The 23,208-nt window shown below is 45.0% G+C and overlaps 1 protein-coding gene across 1 annotated transcript in view; it reads left to right on the top strand.

Moving 5' to 3' along the window:
- Positions 1-23,208, top strand: part of DYNC2H1 (dynein cytoplasmic 2 heavy chain 1) — a 1,714,832-nt gene that overhangs the window by 1,327,610 nt on the left and 364,014 nt on the right. The window contains exons 78-79 of the mRNA XM_085621461.1: positions 5,475-5,600; positions 8,974-9,084. Of these exons, the coding sequence (XP_085477587.1) occupies positions 5,475-5,600; positions 8,974-9,084 (237 nt within the window). The remainder of the gene's footprint in view (positions 1-5,474; positions 5,601-8,973; positions 9,085-23,208) is intronic.

Below are 23,208 nucleotides of genomic sequence, written 5' to 3' on the forward strand. Positions count from 1 at the left end.
TCCACTTCAGCAGTGAGGGAGGCGAGGGATGGTGCTGTACAGTGTAAGCTACTTAGTTCTTCATTGCCATCTGTTTGGTAGTTAGGGAAAATGTACGTGGATACCTTATCTCAGGGGTGTTGTGTGTTCGACAGAAAGCCACACCTGCAAAACTTTCTGGTTACCCACTGAATATTTAAACTAGTTTTATTTAGATTAAATGTATATACCTTTGTCGTGTCTAAATCTAGAAAACCTGTTACAGGGAAGTCTTCCTGGTACTACGTTAGCAACCCCTGCCTTATTGGGTTGATACTATGCAGAATGACTGATTAGCCACCAAATAGCCTGCTCTGAATGGGTACACAATGGATTAAGGGCTCTAAAAAGAGACTTAACTAGCTTACCCTGCAATAGGTCTCACATTTATGCAAGTTTGAGCTATTGGTATTGCAAATAACAATGCCTTTTATTTTGTTTTTTGTTTTTAAAACATAAATAAAAGGCATTGTCATTGACAATGCCAATAGCTTAAACTCACGTTAATGCAAGACCTATTGCATTGCAAATGCTTGTTTATTTTTGTAAATCTACTAAAGTCATTAGCACCACAGATTGGTTTAGAACGCATTTTTTAATTGCATTCTTCTTTTTTCACTCTCGTTTTCACTTTCTTTAGGTTTCTCACAAGCACATTATCTCATATTCACATTCTTACTTAAGTTCTTATGTTTGTGTCACCCAGATGAAATTTGCTTGTTGAGTATTATCTTGTGTCATTTGATAAAGATGTTTTTAGGAACTATCGTCTAATGAAGCGCGAGTCCCAAAATGCATTGGGTGTTGTAAAACTATGGATAATTGTAGACCATGATGGCCATGTAGTGTGATTACCAAACACTACACCATTGATGAAGCTTACACCAATAAGTAATAAAAAGAAGACTGAATTAACTATCTGTTTACGCATGAATTCATATCTTTGAAGAAAAAGTGTTCAATTTTATTGATGAAAAAAATCAGTAAAATAGAACTTTGTGAGTGCCAGTTGAATACGTTTTATCCTCTTCAGGAAAACGGTGGATGCCTCAGACTCCAATATAATGCCACCAAGTGTGACAAGAGTGCTGTTATGCGCATCACTGCGATTAGTAAAAGGGAAACTTGTCTGTTCCTTGTAAGAACTGACCGGAATCAAGGCTCTTACCACACTCAGGTATGTCCCCTAAGAAATGGGAATACACTGAGAAGTATCTGAAGGAACAAAAAGGCTCCTTCCTCTTCCTCCTCTGTGAGATTATCCACTTCCAACAAGAGGTCCCTGACAGTGCTGTTCCTCAACTCTGAATTATTCTGTTCTTCTTTTGAGCCGTTGCATGCTAGAGCTCTAGAAGTTGCAATATGAATGTCTTGCTCCTTCTGCTGATGGTTTACAAATATTTAAGATTGATCCTCCACTGTCTGAAGTGGCTACTGCTACCAGTGTGATTTCAGGGACGTTTGACTTTGGCCCCTTGCTGACTTCAGCGCTAGTTAACCTCGTCAGAAACCAGTTGTTACTAGCCATTCCACCTCTGCCCACCCCAGTGCCTGCAGCTCCCTGGACAATGCAGCTGATAGTGCTGTTCACAAACCACTCCAGCGAAGTACCCCAAAAACCTACTTTGACAGTACAGATTCTTGTCACAGCTATGAAGAGAGTGGTCACCTTAGAGGATTAATCTCCTGTGCGGCATATCCTTGCTTCTAAGTAATTCACACACATGGAAGCCTTGTTCGGCTCTGATTCAGATGCCCTGGATATGCCTATGCTGAGTTTTCAACATACAAAGTTCAACGATAGTGTAGCAGACAGTTTACTGCCAAGATAGTATATTGGCACAAGGCTCTATATTGACATACAAATTGTGAGAAGTGTTGATATCTCTTTTGAGATCAAAATTGCTGACTCTTCAGCCCTTCTACTGAGAAGATTAACTTGTTTAAATCTTTTGTCATTAGGAATCAGCAGATGTCTTAGAACCTTGCTTGCCAGTGAGCAGGGTGAAGTCAGATTTACTTCTGAAAATCCTTCAACTCTCGGAAATTTACTTCCCTTTCATTATACCTCAGTGGATCCGCTTATGGCCTTTGAGAGAAGCCATTTTCAGCTACTGCTGTCAACAATCCGGTAGCAAGACATTTTAGGCTTTCTACGACTGACACAGAACTCTTTTCCCGCTACTCTAATGCAGAGAACGTCGTAAAGCAGATGTTTTTTCCTCAACTTAATTTAAACTTGTTTCCAGCAATGCCCCTGACAATAGGTTAGAGCAGCTAAAAGCCTCCAGGTCTTTGCTTTCTACAGACAGACAGACACTGTACTGCTCTTCATGAATTCAAGGAGTGCACTACTGTAGTTCTTGAGTGAATATCAGCTGCACCTATTGACATGCTGTTCGGTATAGAGCTACTTTTTTGATGGAAAGGCGGATTCCTTTCTTAAATGCTTCAAGAAAAGCAGGGCCACACGGAGATCTCTTGGTGTGGCCTAACCAGCAAGGCAATTTCATTAGCGGTACTTCACGTTTTATGGCTTGTCTAGGGCTCAGCCATAAAGGCAGGCAGTGGCAGTCGTCTCAGCCTGGTCAACCCCCCTAACAATTATTTTACCAGTACTGAGTCAAGGCAGATGCAAGAGATTGGTAACACCAGCATCAAATAAAAAATCCTACTCTTTCTCTACTGCGGCCACTCCCTCTAACAACTTCTCATCGGTCCTCGATCAACCATCCAGTAAATAAGGGCCTGGTTTATATCTTGGCGCTAAGGATACTCCATTTGACCAAGTATACTTACCACCAACATAGTGGTCCACCTGCTAAATTTAGATGCAGGCAAACCTTAATATGGCCACTCCGCTCCCTGCCATGGCCACGGCCTGTCAGAGTATTGGCTATATGTCCACTCTCCCAATTTAGATGGGAAGACATATATCTGTTTTTACTGCCCTTCACCGCCAGGTTTTGGTAAGGGGCAGTAAAAAAATAAAAAAGCCCCCCTTCGCCATGGGAGATGACTCCCATGGTAGGAAGACATTGTTTTTTTAAATTTTCAGCAAAGTTCCAATAGATTTGCAGGAACCCCTTTGATGGTGGTTTCTGTCAATAGTTGAAATGTCCGCCGGGATGACTGACATTTCATAATTTGGCAGGCAATTAGTCCATCAAGGCTGCAGAGTAATTTACTCCATTGCCTTGACAGACTAAACTCTGTCAGTCAACTTCAAAATTAGCTCCTAAGTGTCATGGTCTTGGATCACTGAAGAAATAAAATCTCAGGCCAAATAATCTGGAAAATAATTTGACAGGGCTTTGAACTTCTGTTTCTGAGTTCACCATTGCTGATTGCTCCAGTTTATTCTCCAGCTACCCTTTCCCATGCCCCCATATTGGCTCCCTCTCTCTTCTTGGTAAAATTCAATAGAGTGGGTTCAAAAGGTGAAGAGTAATGGAGAGGTATTGCCAAGAGGGATGCAATCCTCAACCCAGTATTAACTTGCATGCCTCCTTAACTAATTTTTAGGGAAAGAAAAATAAAGAATGCTTTTGCTGGCTCACCTGCTGCAGGAATTGAACCAACAAAATTGGTATCTACTCTATTTCTATCTCTTGATCCTAAGATCTCACATAGTGGTTCATAGTGGCATCGGAGCACTACCACGTTGCAGTCCTTCCCTTTGGACCAGATTTATGACATTCTGGATGCAATCTTGATGTTTGGTCTGATAGTAGTTCTTCCAGTTCTGAAAGTCATCAGACTCTAAGGCCTTATGGCGTTCTGTATCCTACCCGTGTCCCACGAGAGTTGTAGGACGAGTACTCTGCAGTGCAGAGATAAATAATAACTATCACTGTATACAGTACACTGCCTGCATAACAAGGTGCGGCTTGTCACACTGCAAAATTAGCCAAATTACAAAACAATAAGACAACATCAGTAATACCTTTAATTACCGCCGCCCCCCCCCATATTACTTCAGATATAGTTTCTATAGCTCTGATTTCTCTTTCAACCGTAGCAAGTTCTTCCTTGCTGTTGACATGTTTTTAATGAGAGAGACTTTGTGGGAAATATATTAGAACAGAAGAAATACCTGTACATCTGTGAGCGGGTGCGATGTATGACGCAAGACTCGGCGTCTAGTGAGAGAGGGTTTAATTTTTAAAGAGTCTCGAGTGTTCAAAGCAGCCAGGGTGTTATGGATCGCTAGGGATTGTATCTTCCTCGAGGTCTATTCTTGTCCCAGGGGAGCTTATCGGTCCGGCGTCAGACGTCTCTGGGGTTCGATTCCTGGTCCCGGCGTGGAAGACAGGGGACTCTGGATGGCGGCAACCCAACAAAGGGAGAGACAAAGACAGAGGCTGGGGTCAATATGACGTCCTTTGTAAAATACTCTTAAAGGACCCGGGGGGGGGTGAGGGACACACTTCGGTGCTCAGGTGCCAAAAGAAACCTCTCTATACGTCCGGTGTGAAAGGGGGTGCAAGTGAGAAGGGGGCAATCACGTTAGCTATGTACAAACGAGGCGGCAAGCAGTACTGATGTTACTTCTCAGCCTTCTCCCGCCTCCCGACCCAGCCCGTGAAGCGTTCACGGACCTGGGTCAGCCACGCTCCTCCTTGGGCACGGCTCGGTGAAGCGTCGGTGCGGAGTCCTCCAGTCTCCGACTTCTCCTCCTTCGACTAACTCCTTCGAGTCTCCTCGCGTCTCCGGTCTCCGTAGTCTTGCTCCGATCCTACTCTCGCCACCTCGTCTCCTGCTCCGGTGTACATACACACCCCGAGTCCTTCCTCTTGTGGTCTTATTGGTTGGTCGACCGCGTCATCTTCATAGGGGGCGTGGTTGTCTGTTAGCATTTCCCAGTTAAAGGGGAAGGCGTCTGGTGTTGCGTCCTCCCTTAGTGACGGCGTCCACTCGTCTCCCTGCGGAGTAGAAAAGACACGGTCCGTGACATCTCGAGCCTCCCACGAGTCCACCCCTTGGATAAGGTCGTCCCCGCTGTCCTCGTGACAACATCACATTTAACTTGCTAGACTTCATGACTGATGGTTTTCAATAGTTACTAAACAGCTCACTTTAACTTTTGGTACATTTATATTTGATGCAGTAGAGTTGTCATTCACATTATTTTGTTATTTATAGTTTACCTATTCAATAAAGTTATCACCATTTGCGTTCACTGCACAGTTGCCACATCAGTATTTGAAAATTCCTACAGAGATTAAAAGTATTTGAATTATTATCGAGAATAGATGATATGAAGACACTGTCTTCTAAAAGGTTATATTCTTATTACTTCTCCAAGTGAGATAGATTTAGGTATCCTAGAAGTAAGGCTGCCATAGTTCTTTTTTAGAAAGATCATATTTGTTTTTGTAAGTTGCCAGTAATGCTTTTCTCTCTTGAATGTTTGTATAAGATGTGATTTTACTCTTAAAATAATACTTTTTCAGGTTGCTATGGGTCAGGGGCAAGCTGACCTGGCCGTTCAGACGTTAAAGGAATGTGCAAGAGAAGGGGAATGGCTATGTTTGAAGAATTTACATCTTGTTATTGCTTGGCTTCCTACCCTAGAAAAGGTAAATAAACAAAGCCATAATACACTCACTGGTGTCTAGAGTTAATGTTTAATCGTAATTCCGTTTCTCTTGGTTTCATAACTTTTTAATAACTTATTCTTTTTAATGTAGTTTAGTGAAATCATGTTGATACGTTTTGTTTAAGCAACCAAATACATAATTTTTTCACATTAAGGTTATGCTGACATTTGGAATGGGAAAAGACTGTATTTAAAAGGTCACAGCCCCATGCACAAATCATAAACTCAGAATTATGGTCCGTGGGTTATTGCCAGAAACATTTAGGATACAGATTGGCACAGCACAAGGTTGCCAGATCACCCTGGTTGTGATGGCCTTAAGTCTTTTCCAGCAGCAATGAGCCAGGCGGCGAATATAAATAGGAGGGTTTGCATTTGCAACTATTACCCATATAATTCCACTGTTTGTAGATGACATATTCCAATCCCTGATTCTGTTCTCAATTCCCCAACTGCTTTGCATGTTGGAGGACTTCAGAACAGTATCTTGTTATAAAATTATCTCCACAAAGTCTTAGCTCTTACTCATTCAGACCTCTCAATAAGTTTTGTAATCTCTTAAAGTGTCAACCCCCTTTAGGATTGCAGTATGGTAACTGAAATAACTATGGGTATGTCTCACTTTAAATATCCACAATCTCTTTAAGGTGAGGCTGTGCCATCAATAGAAAGCATTAAGAGAGACCCGCAAAGATGGAACTCACTATACTCATAGCTGGGAAGCATAACCATGATATAGATGGTAATTCAGAGACTGCTCTATATTTTCCAGTCAGAATTTCACAGGTCACTTTCAATGGCTTACAAAAGGTAAGGCAGAAGTGGATTTTGTATGGCAAGGGAAACCAGCATGGGTATCCTGCAAAATCTTAATGTCAAAGCTTAAATGGGGACTAGAATTCCCAGACATGAAAACTTACTATAATGTATCCCATCTCTGGATAAAAGGCAAATAGCAACAGGTGTACTCAAGTAGATATTAGGTGCAAATGGACAGAACATATGGACAGAGTAGTAGCAGAGAGAATTCTGTAATGTATACTGTGTTTACCTAAGGTGGCAAGAACCCAAAGGCTTTATCATAGCCAAATCAAGAGCATAGTATTGGAGATATTGGAGATATTGGATTATATTACTCTGGCACAGAACTAAACATCATGTCGCTCTCCACTGACACCCATTTATTGCAGCACAAGTTTTACATCAGCTAATGTGGGGAATGACTACCAGGCCTAAAAGGAAGGGGAATGTAGATTCTTAGCAGACCTCTATGATAATGGCCAGATATAGTAATTTGTCAATTGCAAAATCATGCAGACAGATTTTCATACCAACATTTAAGGCATTGGACAACACATCCCACAAAAAAGAATCAGACAACAGGTCACTGATTAAGTTTGAGAATCTAGTAATGACAATGAAAGGTAGAGAAGGTGTGGTTTCTAAATTAAATGAACTAGTATTGGGGGAGAACGTAACAATCAAAGTGGGGATGCAGTGAAAAATGGAAGGAAATTGTGGAAGCACTTGAAAAGGCTTGAAAACTGAATAATAAATAAAACAATCTTACATAAAGAATCTTATCTTAAGGTAATGATTATTTGTATATAAAGCCAGACAGACTATGTAAAATCAGTCAGTGTCTGACAGATGTTGGAGGGACTTTAGATCCATAGAGATCCAGGTCATATTTGGAGGGAATGTCCAAACATATCCACTTATTGGAAGGATGTTCTCATAGCAAAGAAAGATGTGGTGGTGTTCACAACCTAATGAGCCCATAGATAGTGCTTCTAGGTTTTCACCCTGAGAACTGGGAGGGCTTGAGAAATAAAGAACAGTCACTGATTTTCCAATTATCAGTAATGGCAAAAATGATGCTTGCACAACACTGGAAATAAAAACCAGCTCCCACACTGAATGAGTGGTATGTTGGGGATATTATGACTATGGAATGACTTTCCAGACACTTGATTAAAGACAAAGGTGACTTTATAATGGTACTCTAATGTATTAGCAAAGAGTGAGAAATCACATAACTGCCGAAATTGAGAGCCCTGTACTTATTTGACTAGAATTTCTGAACGTGTCTGCATCCATGAAGGAGAAAACCACGTTCATGTACATGAGACTAGAAATGCCAAATCCATATGTGGGAGAAACTATCAACCCTCAACTTACTTGGGCAGGGAAGGTTGGGTTTTAAATGGATAAAACTACTACTGGAACTTATTATTGGTTGGGGTTTTGAAAAAAGACTACTGCTAACCTGTTATGAACATTGCTGTAATGGGTGTCCGGTAACACTGAAGTCAGAATACATTTTTTTTAAATTATATTACATCCAACGTGTTGGCAGTTTCTTTCCTCCTCAGAATGAATTCCTTGTAATCTTTTTACCAGAGAGAATGGGCAGCAGGTGCTAAAGTGAAAACCTGTTACCCTGTTCTGAATCTTCTACCCATGTCTCTTAATCAACACAACCTTTTTGGCATCTCCATTCCTTAGTCTTTGCATTCAGAGCACTAGAATAGACATAGAAAAAAAACGTATTTGTAGGAAGGCTGAACTGATCTATGAGTGTGGGACTTAGAGGTGGAGCTGTGTGTATGCTTTAGCTTTTATTGCTTATTTCTACTGTGGCGATAATCTCTTGTCACCTCCGTGGCTGAGATTGAGCCATACCAATAAAGGCAAAGGGACCTGCGCACAGACGCATAAAGGTAAGAGACCAGTATTTATTATTTTGGTCTCCTTTGCGCTTAGCACTAGTAAAGATTCATGGTTTTAAGATGAGCTTTAGAATGAGCATCTGTGGTGCTTAAATTCAGTGTAAAGTATGTTTCCTGTCACATCTGACTTCATCTTTAAAAGGGTGATGCATTAATGAAGTTTGCAAACTGCGACTCTTTATCTCCAAAGAGAAACATTTCAAAACATATTTCACAAGTGTATTTAGCAGCATTTCCATCACATATAACAATTCAATACTCAAGATAATCTTTATGATATGCAGAAAACATATCTATAAAGTGATAGGTCTAATTTTCTACAAAACAATTATTTACTGTGCTACTTCAGCTAAAGAAAAGTGTCTTCCAGGGAATTTTCAGCTTGGTGCGTGAAAGAAAGATTGGGCTGCTGCATCATCATAGTAGGGCCATTATGTTTAGTGAATAACATTCAAATGAAAGCCATGCGATTTACCCATTCAGTGTGGTGGTTGAGGTGGCTAGTAATGAGAGGTAGAATATGAGCCTCTTTAATCCCATCGTGAATATGATATAATATGTCTTTTTTTTGCCAAAACATTGTTTATTTAGGGTAATAATATGTTTTTTTTCATCCTATAGGAATTGAATACTCTTCAACCAAAATCAAATTTCCGCCTTTGGCTAACAGCAGAAGTTCATCAAAAATTCACTCCCATTTTGCTTCAAACAAGTTTGAAGATAACATATGAGGTAGGAATGTAATGGACCATTTGTTTGTCTACTTATTATCTTTTTATATAATTTTTTTATGACTGCAGATAGTTTCTTCTACATTATATTACTTTTTAGGTATGTAAATGTCTGTTGGAAAACATGCTTGCCAATTAAATTAGTTACCAACAACAGGAGTATAACCCATACACCAGGTTGAGATCTGGGTGAGTAAATAAAGACTAACAACAATGTCTCAACTGGATTCAATGAGGAAGGCAAATACATTGAGGGAGACTCCTGCTGGTTTTTTCAAAGCTGCTCATGCCATCATATATTTAGAAACACAGTTTATACAGAACAGTTATATCAGCACTGTGAGCATAAATTGTCATGGCAACCCAAAGGGGCTTGGTGCTCGTTGTGCTTGTGACACAGAAAGTGATCTCGCAAGTGACAAGTGCGAAAAACAGCGGAAGGTGCAAAGTGGCAAAGTGGTATAAAGTTATATACAGCGATCAATGGTTCGGCCAGGGTAATTATATACAACGACTGTACATGATTTATGATTATTAAGAACCAAAGTCGAATGTGCGCCCTGAGTTGTGCTGAACGGTAGGTCGATGGCGTTTCGGTCCTATTTAGTCAGGACCATCATCAGGACTGGGTTGCCAAAGTATTTGGAGTGATGTAATTTCAAGGTAGAACTAACTAGTACTGGCGTGTAAGGGAAGAAACACCGGTATGGCGTAGCATGGACAACATCTAAGCAAGGTGGGGAATCAGCGGATGATACCCATGGAGAGCCCAGGTTCCAGCAAGGATGAAGGGAAAACCGGGTTCGGTGCAGCATTGAAGGCGTCTGCTAAATAAACACAGGGAATGGTCTGGTGGCTATCAGATGGGTCTTGGATAGCCTGGCGAGCAGGGTCGGGTCCCCGATCCGCTGCGGTGGTCCAGTGAGGCGTACCGTGTATTGATTGTCAGTTGAAGCGCCGAGTGAATCAACAGGCAGGATGCGTGCCGAGTACTATTCCGATCCGCCACAGACGTGTGCGGTGTCAGCCGGTGTCTCGGAGTGAAGAGTGCTGTACGCGAGTTAAATGAACGCTGTACTTCCGCGTTCGGAACATCAGCGTGTCATGTGACCGTGACTGGGCATGGTGAGGTCACTGAGGGGCGTGGTGTAGTTAGGGATCCCTGGGTGTTGCGAAGTGCATGCAGAGGAGACATGCAGAGCGGGGAGGAGGGCAGAAAGAGAAGAGGTATTATTAATAACATCGATAAAAGGCTGACCTCTGGAGAGTAGGAAACAGATCTTGATGATTAAGGAAGTTCATAACAAGGAATTACACTTTAGCATTGCTTAATAAATTCCTAAAGTAAAAGGGCGAGTTAGTGCAGAAGAGAAATATCGATGAAGCGGAATAGTACAAAAAAAAATTGACAATTCATTACCACTGCATTAGGTTTCAGTGTGGGAGATCGTTATAATTGTGTTTAATTTATATGTTTCCCTTATGTATCTATAACGATACATAAGGGAAACATATAAATTAAACACATCACAGTTGTGGGCATGGGTCTTGCCATTCCTGTGGGTCGGGCAGCCAGAGGTCAGGTCAGGCCACAAACCCCCCTCCCTCCTCTGTCTCCAAGCCCTCCTAGTCAGATCCTCCCAGATCATGGGTGTCCAGTTGGTGGCAGGATACGCCATCACCTCCACCATTGGCGGGACATCACCTTGGACAGGTGGGTTCTAATAAAAGTCTGAAGGGGCTACTCCCTACCCTTCGAGACTTCCCCTCCGTCTATGCCTCCTACATATGATCGGATGATGGAGGATCACCTTCCTTTGCTTTGGGAGGAAGTCTCGACTCTATTGGCCAAGGGAGCCATGGAGAGGGCTCTGGTGCAAGAAATAGGTTGTGGTTGCTATTCCCGCTACTTTGTGGTTCCCAAAGAGTACTGAGGCCTTCGTCCTATCCTCGACCTCAGAGCCTTCAACTACTTCCTTAGAAAACAGAAGTTCAAAATGCTCACTCTTGCTCAGATTCTGTCTGCCCTGGACCCGGGAGACTGAATGGTAGTGTTGGACTTGGGGGACGCCTATTTCCAAATTCCTGTCCTACCTGCTCATCACCTCTACCTGCGGTTTATGGTGGGTCACAAGCACTTTCAGTTTACTGTTCTCCGCTTCATTCTCACCAGTGTCCCTCGGGTATTCACCAACATGATGGCAGTGGTTTCAGCTCAACAGCTGAGATCAGGAGTTTTAGAGTTCTCTAACTCAACGACTAGCTGTTGAAGGCGGACTTGTCCCAGGCAGTCGTCTCCCACCTCCAGACTACAGCGAACCTCCTGCATTTCGCTAGGATTCACTATCAATGTGCCGAAGTCACACCTGGCTCCTTCCCAGCCGCTCCCTTTCATCGGCACTGATCTGGACACGGTGCAGTTTCGGGCATATTCTCCTGAACGGCGAGTCCTGCATAATCAGTCTAGGATACTGATGCCAAAGCCTCTATCCTGGATTTCGGTGAGACTGACTCTGAGGCTGCTGGGCCTCATGGCCTCCTGCATCCTGCTTGTGAATCATGCCAGATGGCACATACGGGCTCTGCAGTGGGACCTGAAGTTCCAATGGGCGCAGCATCAGGGTAATCTCACCGACCTGGTCCAGATCTCGGAGGGAACTACACAAGATCTCCAGACTTACACAACGTTGACAAACCGCGAATAGGTCACAGGCAGACTCCTCCTCCTTCCCTACCCAGATATTACAGTAGTGACCGGTGCATCACTCCTGGGATGGGGCGATCATCTGGGGGACGTGCAGATCAGAGGACTCTGGTCTCTGGCGGAAGCCGGGCTCCACATCAACCTGTTAGAGCTTTGTGCAATCCGTTTGGCACTGAAATTCTATTTACCATCTCTATGCTCCTATGCAGCAAGCAACAGGTGATTAGTTAAAACAGAAGCCTGAGGGAGTCCTATATTTCTGTGAGTCTAGTACTTAAGATAGGGGCCATTGGCATAATGGCCCCATGTTCCTACCCTGTCTGCAAGATTTTCATCCCTTTCTGATTGATGTTTCAAGACCTTAGTGATATAACAGGCACATGTATCAAGCTAGGATTTTGCGAGTCCTTAATTGCGAATATTAAGGATTTGCAATTAAGGATTCGCAAAATCCTATGCATGTAGGAATCGCTATAATAATAGCGATTCCTACATATTCCTTATTTGCGACTTGCAAATAGCGACTCGCAAATAAGGAATAGCTTCCCATTCATTCCTATGGGCCTACAGGCCCATTGGAATGACTGGAAAATTGGAAGCGCAATTTGCGAGTACCAATTGGTACTCGCAAATTGCTCATGCAATTTCAAGGGTGCAAGGGTGTCAAAATGACACCCTGTTACATCCCTGAAATTGATCTGTGCACAAATGTTGCGAACACACATGTCCCAAGGACATGTGTGTGTGTAACCTACAACTTTGAAAAAAGTGCATTTACCATGACGTTCAACTTCATGGTAATTTGCGCCCCCCTAGTAGCGAAATCGCTACTTCAAATTGGTTCTTGCATTGCATTTAAGGAATCGCAAAATGCGATTCCTTAAATGAAATCGCAATTTGAGAACTCGCAATTAAATGCGAATTCTCAAATTGCGAGGGCCTTGACCCTTAATGCATCGCAAAAGCTAAATTTGCAATCGCAAACGGCCGATTTTTGCGAATCGCACCGTTTGCGATCGCAAAAAGCTTTGTTGCATGTGCCAGGCAGAGCCTATTCTGGATGATGATGATTATGATGATGACAGTAAGGCTGTCACAGGATTCTTATATGTAATAGGCATAGTAAAAGTTACAAAATGCCATTAGAATATTTACTTGAAATTAAGAAATGCCATTGGATACTTCCCGGGTGGGGTATTTCCTTGTATCAGCTGTGTGCCCAAAGAAGCAGCAGTTAAGTAAGTACGTTTTACGGAGATCCTGCACACCTCACGGCTTACAACTGAACCGCTGCTTCTGTGTAATGAATGTATATTATGCCCCATTTTTGAAACATGGGAAAAGCCACATTTTATACCAGCAGTTTAGAAGAACGTAGTCAGAGAGTATATACTGAACCAAAATTCCTGTATTTTCACTTTACCCTTTTCCTGCAAAGAGATTGTAAGCTGCTTTGATGGTGGATCCACACTTTGGGAACACTTTTGGGGAGAACATAGGATAATACTTAAAGATCTGAAAGAGACACGTTCGTGATAGATTCCTTACCTTAGAATATCCCCAGGCGTCAGACTGGATCCGGAAAGTTTTCTGTAGCAGTACCCCTGCACGTCAGTAGGTGGCGTCGTGCGGCTCCACGCCCGTCACTGGCATCGCAAGCGCCGAGATGACGTCACGGAGACTACTTAGGCACCACCCATGCGCGCTGACGTCAGTTCTTTCTTTTTCCGAGCCAGCAAGCGCAGATCCGGATAGAGCACGTACCTTAGTCACTGTTTGACTGCCCTTTTGAGACTTTTGTCTCAACCTTTTTTCTCCTGGTGCACGTAGGGATGCCTGGCTTTAAGTCTTGTGGGGCCTGCCGTCGCAACATGTCAGTGTCGGACCCCCATTTGCCTCTGCTGTCTGGAGACTAACCATGACTCCCGGTCCTGCCGGGACTGTCGAGCCATGGCCCCGAAGGCCTTGAGGGAGCGGCGCCGGAAGCTGCTGGAGGTCCGGCACTCGTCCCAACGCCGCTCCAGGTCCCGCTCGCGGGGCAGCAGTCATCGCTCCGCGGGCCCCAAGTCTTCGCCATCGGATTCCGGTAAGTGACGACATAAAAAGAAGTCGAAGAAGCGTGTTCGCTCTCCGACGTTCCCCCGTCAGTCCTCGAATGCGGACGAGGGGGACAGGGGCTCCGCCCCTGCGGCTCCTTTGGAGCCCGGGAGTCCCGCGGCCTACCCGCCTTACCCGGGTCCGTCGGCGACTCCTGAACAGGTGCAAGAGTTTCTTGCCACCATGGACCGCCTTTTTAGGTCTCGGGCTCCCGCCGGCGCGCCTTCGGGCCCCGCAGTCCCGTGTCCAGATCCTGTTGGCGTGTAGGTGCCGCCGGTGGATCCAGCTTCGGCGCCACAGGATCCTATGCCGTTGGCTGTGGTCCCGGCGCCACGAGGTCCGGCGCTGCTGGCTCCGGCCCCAGCGCCGCCTTCAGCTCCGCCTCCGGCACCGCAGTGGGTGCTGTTTGTTCCACCCTTGCCCCGGTTCCAGGACCATTTTGTTCCTACCTGGGACCCGCATTGGGAGACGACGCCGGCCCAACCCCGGCCGACACCGTTCCCGGCGCCTTTTCCAACACCGTTTGTCCCCTCTTCAGCTCCGGCTCTGCTGCCGCGACCGGTTCCTCCTGCGACGGAGGTGGTGGATGACTGGGAGGGGTCTGAGGACCCTCTTGCCCGTCAATGTGACTCCGAGCACGACTGGGTGGATGATCTGGAGGACACCGGCGACCTCGATGTCTCTTCTGACTGGGGTTTGCCTCTCCCCCGCCTGTTTGGCGATAAGGCTGACAGTGTGCTGGAGCGCTTTAATTACTTGCGGGACACGGCCAAGTCCTTGGGTCTTTCCACGAAAAGCCCAGCCACTTCTGAGTTTCGTTCCTTTCGTGGCCAAGGCAGGGGCGCCCACGCACGTTCCTTCAACAAGCCTGTTGAAGGACTGGGCTATTCTAAGGCCCAGCGGTGCCAGGGGACAACACCTGAAACCCTCGTGGGTTACCTGTTCCGGCGTACAAAACACAGAGACACGGGACACTTCCTGCGGCGTCAAAGATCAACATTTATTCACTGCAGGGATACAGAAATCGCAAGAAGTACACAACGTGTAGGTTCTGAGAGACTGCTTCGAATTGCACAAGTGGATCGCTCCTTTTATACACATTTTCGTCATTGCTCAGCATGGCGAACAAAGGTTACAGCTTAGCTCCCATAATAAACTTCAAAAAGGTCGCATTCATGTTTTCAGAAACCCGAAACATAATTACAGCAGCATTGCCGGTTCCCAACTGTAAAAGCACATTAAGCACATTCCATTCTGACCATAACGAATTAGAGGAAGGGACAGAAACAGATGCAAAGGAAAAAGATATGGATGTACAACAGTTTAGAAAACAGTGTAGAGAGCAATAACGGAAACTTGATTGCAGGATCAAAGGACTCGTGCCTAATGTATGCACGACTGAAACAATAAACGGCATGGCAAGATGAGCCTTAAGCGGGGCCATCTGCCTTTGCCGTGTCAGCCCCCTTACCATAAAAGACACCTTCAAAGAAACATGTGTCCTCCACGAAAGCTTGGGAATCCCAGGGTCACGAAGCGGACAGTGTCCGTTCGCTGGCTACTTGAGGGCAAGAGACAAAATGGACGTCGTATCTAAAATGGAACCCAAGGGTTCAGATGGACATACCCAAGAATGAGACGAACCATACATAGTAGCGTAGCGAAAACGCGTACACCCACTAAACTCGTCATTTGCGGTTCGTAGATACCAAACTCATCCATATTCGAACATACCCAAAATGTCGGTCAGATTCTCACGGAACCTCAGACGCTCCTTTTGCCCTCATGTAGGCAAACACTAGTCGAGATCAGAATCGATTTCGATATTCATCAAATCGTTCAGTTGCTGCTGGAACATCATTCTATTCATCAACGTCTCTTTGGTAACTGATGGCCGTCTTATACACGTTGTAGCACAGAGGCCACATAAGGCTGGACCACACTGTACGCAAAGACAACACGTGAACAGAAACGTTACAACAACCCCCATGATCATCAGAATCTTCCAACCCCAAGTTGATATCAGGCCCCAAAACCATCCTAGAAGCGTCCAATTACCCTCGTCCACGTGTATGGACTCGGAGATCTTATGCAACTTCGAGATGGCTTGGTAAACAGTTGGAGCGTTGTCAGGAATGAAAATGCAACAGCTCGAATGGATAACTTTGCACACACCACCTCTATCTGCAAGAACAACATCTAGAACCATACGGTTCTGCAACGTCATAAGTCTATCCGCTTGAAGTTCCGCTGTTAAATTACCAAGAGCACTCGCAGTTGTGTTAGCAGTCAATTCTACCACACGGGTCAACTGTCTCAGGTTCCTACTATTAACCATAGGTCCCCAAAACGGAAAGTAACCCTTAAAGAAGTCTCCTGCTTCTTGACCCGCAGTGTCTTCTTTGCTGACAACGCCTCTCACAACTCTTGTTTTATGATAGTCGGAGGCAACTGTAAAAGTCGGTGGCAAAAGATTCACAATATAACAGGTTCCCGAGAAGTCACGGGGCAACCATGTATATGCACGCTCATAACATACGAAATAGGTACCCTTGGCAGTCAGGAAAACAGGGGAAGAGAGCATCGGTAGAACGTACGTGTCAGTACAAGCACTGTCCCCAAGCTGGGCTCTTGGATTTCGACCAAGACCTTTCAAGCAGAAATTACCGAGGTGGGGTACAATCCATATTGGAGACGAGCTCTTGAGCTGTCTATCACCCACTGACATACTATACTCAGCCTCACTCAGATCTTTATATGCTTGTATCTCTGCATCTGGAATAAGCGATACATCAAAAATATCTCTATCGAGATCAGCAATCGCTATCGCCAAAGGCTTGTGGTACGGACCAGGACCAAAGTTCGCGGAACATGGCTCTCGACTGGGGTAGGAATCTAGTGCACTACGGAACATAGTTTGGAATGCTCGAGCTGACCCCTGGGAACTATAAGGAAGCACCAAATACGGAATACCTCTATCCATGGTATGTGGCATTAACCCACACACCCAACAGTTGGTAGTATTCATCACCAACTGATGCTGATGTAGGAGTTGAACAAAGGAGTTATTCATGAATTCCGCACGTCTAACCTGCTCATGTTGGGGCAGAGGATGAAAGGAATGTGGAGAAACAGTAGTAATGGAACTTAGTTTAGGAGAAAAGGTAGGTGAAACAGAAGGCAATAACGACTGTATCCCAAAATACACTCCGCCCACCAATAGCATAGAAACAGTCAGAAACAGTAGAAATACCTGAAACAAAAAACATTTTGTTCGTACAATCTTATGCAATTTTGATCTTTGCGCCGACATCCTTTCTACTTCCAACAGCTTAGAGAACGCCATCCTCTAAAAACCGTCCGTACGTTCTTGACGCACTTCGTTCTGAGTAGCAATTATCAATCCCCAGGAGTTCCCAGGAATCGACAAAAGGTAGCTGACCTAGTATCAGGAACCTGCTAAACAGAAGGAAGTACCCGCACGGCCCTACGGTTAACCCAGATGATAGGTTTTCTTAAACAAACATCCAACTTAATAAAAATCTCTTAGCTGTAAAAAATGCACGTAGAAGGAAACTCAAAAATCAGCAAAGGATGCAATGGTTCTTAATGTTCGTGACAACAGTAAAGGAAAATATAGAAAAAATGATTAGTCTTTGTCATGTGAACGAAGAAAATATCGACATCTTCCAGGTCGAGTCTGCTCTTCAAATAATTGTTCAGCTGGTGAAACAATGTTCAATCGATCAGATGACAATTCAGACCTTGAGTTCTCCAAAACTGACGACTCAACAGATGTGTCCGGCTGCAATGAATTGTCTACTACAGGTTGAGCATCGCTAAACGGCACGTAACGTAGAGGAGTCTCAGTTTCCGCTGTCGCAATACCAGTTCTCACCCAATTATCTGCTGGTGAAGGGATCGAAACCTTTTTGGTATGGGTGGCATGCACCCAGTTCTTTCTGCCTTCCAACCGAACTGCAGTCCTTGTTGCCAGCAGCACTTGAAAAGGGCCCACAAATCTTGGCTCCAGATTGCGTTTTCTGCCAAAGTTGCGGGTAACAACCCAGTCACCCGGTTGGAGCCGATGTCCAGGACCCTCTGTCTGTGCCGGCAAAGCTTCAAAGACCTGTTGATGAATTAACCTCAGTTTAGCAGTCAGATCATGAAGATAATCAATTAACATTGGATACTCAAGGCTATCAAAGGCCTTAGGCCTCGGGACTCCCCAAATGTTTGCAGGGCGGCCGAACACAATCTCATATGGGCTAAGCCCTACTCGAGAGTGCACAGTCGCCCTGGTTGACAAGAGAGCCAGAGGCAAAGCATCAGGCCATGACAAACCAGTCGTAGCTTGTATCTTTGCAAGTTTCAGTTTCAGAGTACCATTGTACCCTTCAACCAAACCCGCTGCCTGAGGATGATTGGCGCTATGGAATTTCTGTCGAATTCCAAGGCCCTTACACACACTCTGCATCACACTTCCCACAAACTCACTTCCATTATCTGACCACACAATCCGTGGCATTCCATACCGAGGAAAGTACTCCTTTCGCTGTGGACAAGGCAGTATTATCCTTGAGAGGATAGGCCTCTATCCATCTGGAGAACGCACAAACCACAACCAAGACGTACTTCAGATTATTGCATCTCTCCATATGGATGAAATCCAGTTGGATAACCTCAAAGGGACATGTAGGAGGAGCAAAATGGCCAGGTGGAGTGGGAGTGCCCTTGCCAGGATTGTACATCAAACACACCATACAATTCTTAACCACTCTCTCAGCACATTTAGCGATACCATCATTCTTCCATACAGGAGACAATAGCTTACATATACCTTTCGCGCTAATATGTGACAAGCCGTGAGCCATAGTCACAACGGCTAGCACATATGCATCCGGTAACATCCACCTCTGACATTCTGACAAGTCAACCCAACATCCATAGGTATCTAATTTTCCCGTACTTTCTTTCCACTTGGTCTTTTCAGTTTTAGTGGCCTCGTTCTGAATTGCTTTCACGCTCTCAACAGTGTCTTCACACATACCAGTCTCCGCCGGCCACCGCACTGAACTCGTAACATACATTCGAGACGCAAGATTCTTAGCCGTTTCCTTAGCAATCTCATCCGCAAATGCATTACCACGACCAACATCATCCGTAACCTTTCGATGCGCACTACATTTAATGATCGCCACCTGTTTAGGCAATGTAAGTGCATCCAAAAGATCATTCACAAGCTGTCCGTGTTGGATCTTCGTACCATGCGATGTCATAAATCCTCTCTCTCTCCACAATCGGCCAAAGCTATGTGCAACACCAAATGCATACTGACTGTCAGTAAACACATTCACTCGCTTTCCCTTAGACAAGACACACGCTCTCGTTAACGCAATCAACTCTGCCGCCTGCGCTGAATTCTGACTCAATCTCGCAGTTTCCACAACCGTACTCAACGTCACTACAGCATACGCAGTCGTCACATCACCATTCAGCAACTTAAAACGTGAACCATCAACATACAAAGTGCCATCGGGGTCTATCAATGGAGTGTTTTTCAGGTCCACACGACCCTTCGTTTCTTCCTCAGTTCGTAAATAACAATCATGTGGTGATACATCAGTTGATTCCACATTGATCGGCAACAATGTCGCCGGATTCAGCACATTACAACGCTTGATCTGTATATGACTTGCCAAAAGTGTTAACTCGTAACCGGACAACCTTGCACTCGTCAGATGTTGAGTTTTTGTACGATTCAGGAGAGTGTCAACTGCATGCGGAACCATCACTGTAAGCGTATTATCCATAACCAGACCTGCGGATTGTCGAATAGACACCGCAGCTGCCGCTGTCGCCCTCAAGCAACTCGGCAACGCTCTAGCTACCGGGTCTAAGGTCGAGGAAAAATATGCACATGGACGCTGCTTACCACCAAATTGTTGCGTCAAAACACTCAACGCACAACCTTCTCTCTCGTGAACGTATAGTGTAAATGGCTTACTGTAATCAGGAGTACCTAACACAGGAGCCGAACACAACGCGTCACGCAGTTCAGAAAAACTTTTCTGACATTCTTCCGTCCATGGCAAAGGAGTCGAAACATCCTTGCACGTGAGAGCTATCAATGGCTTCGCTAACAGTGAAAAGTTTGGGATCCACTGTCTGCAGTATGACGTGATACCTAGAAAGGCACGCACATCTCTCTGAGTTGTTGGCACCGTCATTCGAGCAATCGCTGCAATTCTTTCTGGGGTCAACCTTCTTCCCTCCTTTGACAATAAGTGACCGAGATAGGTTACTTCTTGACAACAATATTGCAATTTAGAGGGTGACACCTTGTGATGTAAGTCACATAGATGCTGTAACAGTGATACTGTAGCAGTTTTGCAAATCTGTTCAGTGTCAGCAGCTACCAACAGATCGTCAACGTACTGAATCAAGGCCGCACCAGTCGGTAACACAAACGCATCAAGTTGGCTCTTAAGCGCTTGACTATAGATCGATGGACTCTCACAGTAGCCCTGAGGTGCGCGTTTAAACCTGAAACTGCGACCACCTAACGAGAAACCAAATAGATCTCTGCTTTCCTCAGCAATTGGAATGCTAAAGAAGGCATTCTTCAGATCGATTACCGAGAACCATGATGCAGAAGCTGGAATCAGAGTCAACAAAGCCGTAATGTCGGGCACTACGGGGAACTGTGGAATCACAATTTTATTTACCTCCCGTAAATCAATAACAAAACGATACACAGGAGGCTTAGATGGATCAGTTCGTTTCAAAATAGGTAACACAGGACTATTACACACGTTACCCCGAGTTTCTTCGATGACATCCTTATCGATCAAATCGTAAATGATCGCTAATAGTGCTCGCTCACCATCAAGAGAGATACGATACTGGGGAATGCGTGGTAAGCGCACATTTGATTTCAATTGAACAACATAAGGCGGTATATCCAACAGGCCCACGTCGTTGGGACCCGTCGCCCACAAAGACTTAGGAAGAGAACTCAATTCCGGTGGGAGCTTACCAGTCGACAAATACATAGGAGAGATCACTTTCTGACCCAACGTAAGCTCCACTCCCGCAGGAGAACAGTACAAAGTCGCATATAACCGCTTCAACAAATCCATGCCCAAAGGATTCTCACCACAACCAGTAGTCAAAAGCAAAGGAGCTTCTAACTCACGAGACCCAATTGTAAGGGGCAACGGGCTAGAAACTGGATTGCTAACGGGGCGCCAGAGAATCCAACGGAAACATTCGTTAAGCCAGACAAAGGCGCGCCAGGGAGTTTCGAATGCATGATGGAGCTTTTCGCTGCACCAGTATCCAACAGAAAAGGCTCAACTACGCCCATTGTGGCAACTGTAACGTAAGGCCCTCTCTGATCAACCGAAACCGATACCACTCCCTTTCTTTGTCTATGGCTGTCCTAATAATGACCGTCAGCAACATCATGCTCGACATAATAGTCGTCCACATGATACTGTGCAGATCTACCAGCCAATAAATCGCGCCGATCAAAGCAATTTTGCGAGTCTGCTGAAGTGGCAAGACGCTCATTCTGATTCTGAGTAACACCGCGACCTCTACCACGTGATGCTTGTTGAGGACCACTACGACCTCCTCGAGCCGAAACACCATTGTTTCGGTCACGCAAAACTGGACAATTAAATTTCAGATGACCCTCACCCCTACAATATGCGCATTGATTATACCCCAACATAGTTCGCGGTGTAGAGGAGTCGGTACGCGACTGCGACCTAGAAAACTGCGACTGTAATCGATGTTGCTGTTGCGAGTCATTTTGATTTGAGCGCGGGGAATACGCTTGCTGCAATAAGACCTTAGTTTTAAGATCCTTCGTTTTCTTATCTGCACGTTCGCTTTCTTCTTTCTCTCTATTTTCGTAGTATTGGGCCGTAGCTAATATTTGAGCAGTGGTAGAAACAGCCCAGGAACTTTCAGAATTCTTCAATTTGTTGCTTAGTTCAGGCAGCAGATTCGATACAAATTTATCAACAAACAGTCGCTGACCTCCCTCAGTGCTCATATCCTGACCACTGTGATCAATGAATGCCTCCTCAAATCTCGTAAAGAAATCGGAGACACTCTCGTCCTTCTTTTGTTTGCACGCGGACAGTTTATCCCAGTTAACTCTTATTGCCGGCATGAGTGTCTTCATAAGTGTAATTATCCTCTGGGGCAGATTCTCAATGAGCTGTTCAGGTTTAGCCCCACCAACTTGCCGTGCATCAGCCGCAGCAAGAGCAGCCCAATCACCGCCTAGCTCGGCTACGTGATTCTCTTGGCGGATTCTCGCCCAAATCGGTTGAGGTACTACATTACCGAACAACATGTTGATATCGGCAAGGTTCATAATAGTAGCATCCACTAGTTGGGATAACTCCTTATAATAACCTGCCGGATTTTTGCGGGGGTCAGGCAAAGTTTGCTTCACCTGCAAAACTTCCGATCGCTTCCAGGGAAGGTGTATCCAAACTCTCTGATAGTGTGGTGGAATAGCAGGGTTAGCAGCAGCATCACCTGGCATCCACACTGGGGGAACTTCCCGCATAGGGTACTGACCAGATTGTGCCATCCGCTTCTCAGCTTCGTCCTTAAACAATGCTCGAGGTGATACCGTAGATCGAAAAGATAACAAACGCTCTAAAGCATGTCGGACATTACTACCCACAATCATACCACTCGAAAAGTGATTCTGAAGTTCAGTAATCTCGGGCATTGTCTACCGCATCAGTATCCCACTTTTCTCGCAAAGATTTACACATTTCCTCGTACACAAATCTTTGTGTGGGCTCATTAAACTGAGAAAATGTCTCGAAGACTATACGCGAAGTGTACTTCGCAGGATAACTAATCCATTGACGCGCCAGTTTTACCAACGACTCACGTTCTCTACCATCAGGAATTTGACTACGCCTCTGAGAGACATCAGAAAGATCGGACCCAAGTATCGGCCCAAAAAGCGGAGAATAGAGATTAGCGACAGCATTAAATATGCGACTACGAACAGAAGGGGAAGAAGAAGGAAGCACAGGAGTAACTACATCAGGGGTAACCGTAGAACTAGTAGAAGTAGTCGAGATAGCAGGAGTAGTAGTACCAATAGGCTGAAAAGGTACAGGCAAAGGAGCAATAGGGAAAAGAGCGGGTAGCGGAGGATGAACAATTTGCGGCACAAGAGGATTCGGAAGAACAGGAGGAACAACAGGCTGTCCAGCAGCCACCAAGACAGCAGGTTGGGGAGCAGGAGGAATCACAGGACCCACAGTATCTGGTGCATAGGGA

Source organism: Triturus cristatus, chromosome 8 (genome assembly GCF_964204655.1).
Source record: "Triturus cristatus chromosome 8, aTriCri1.1, whole genome shotgun sequence".
Classification (NCBI taxonomy): Eukaryota; Metazoa; Chordata; class Amphibia; order Caudata; family Salamandridae; genus Triturus; species Triturus cristatus.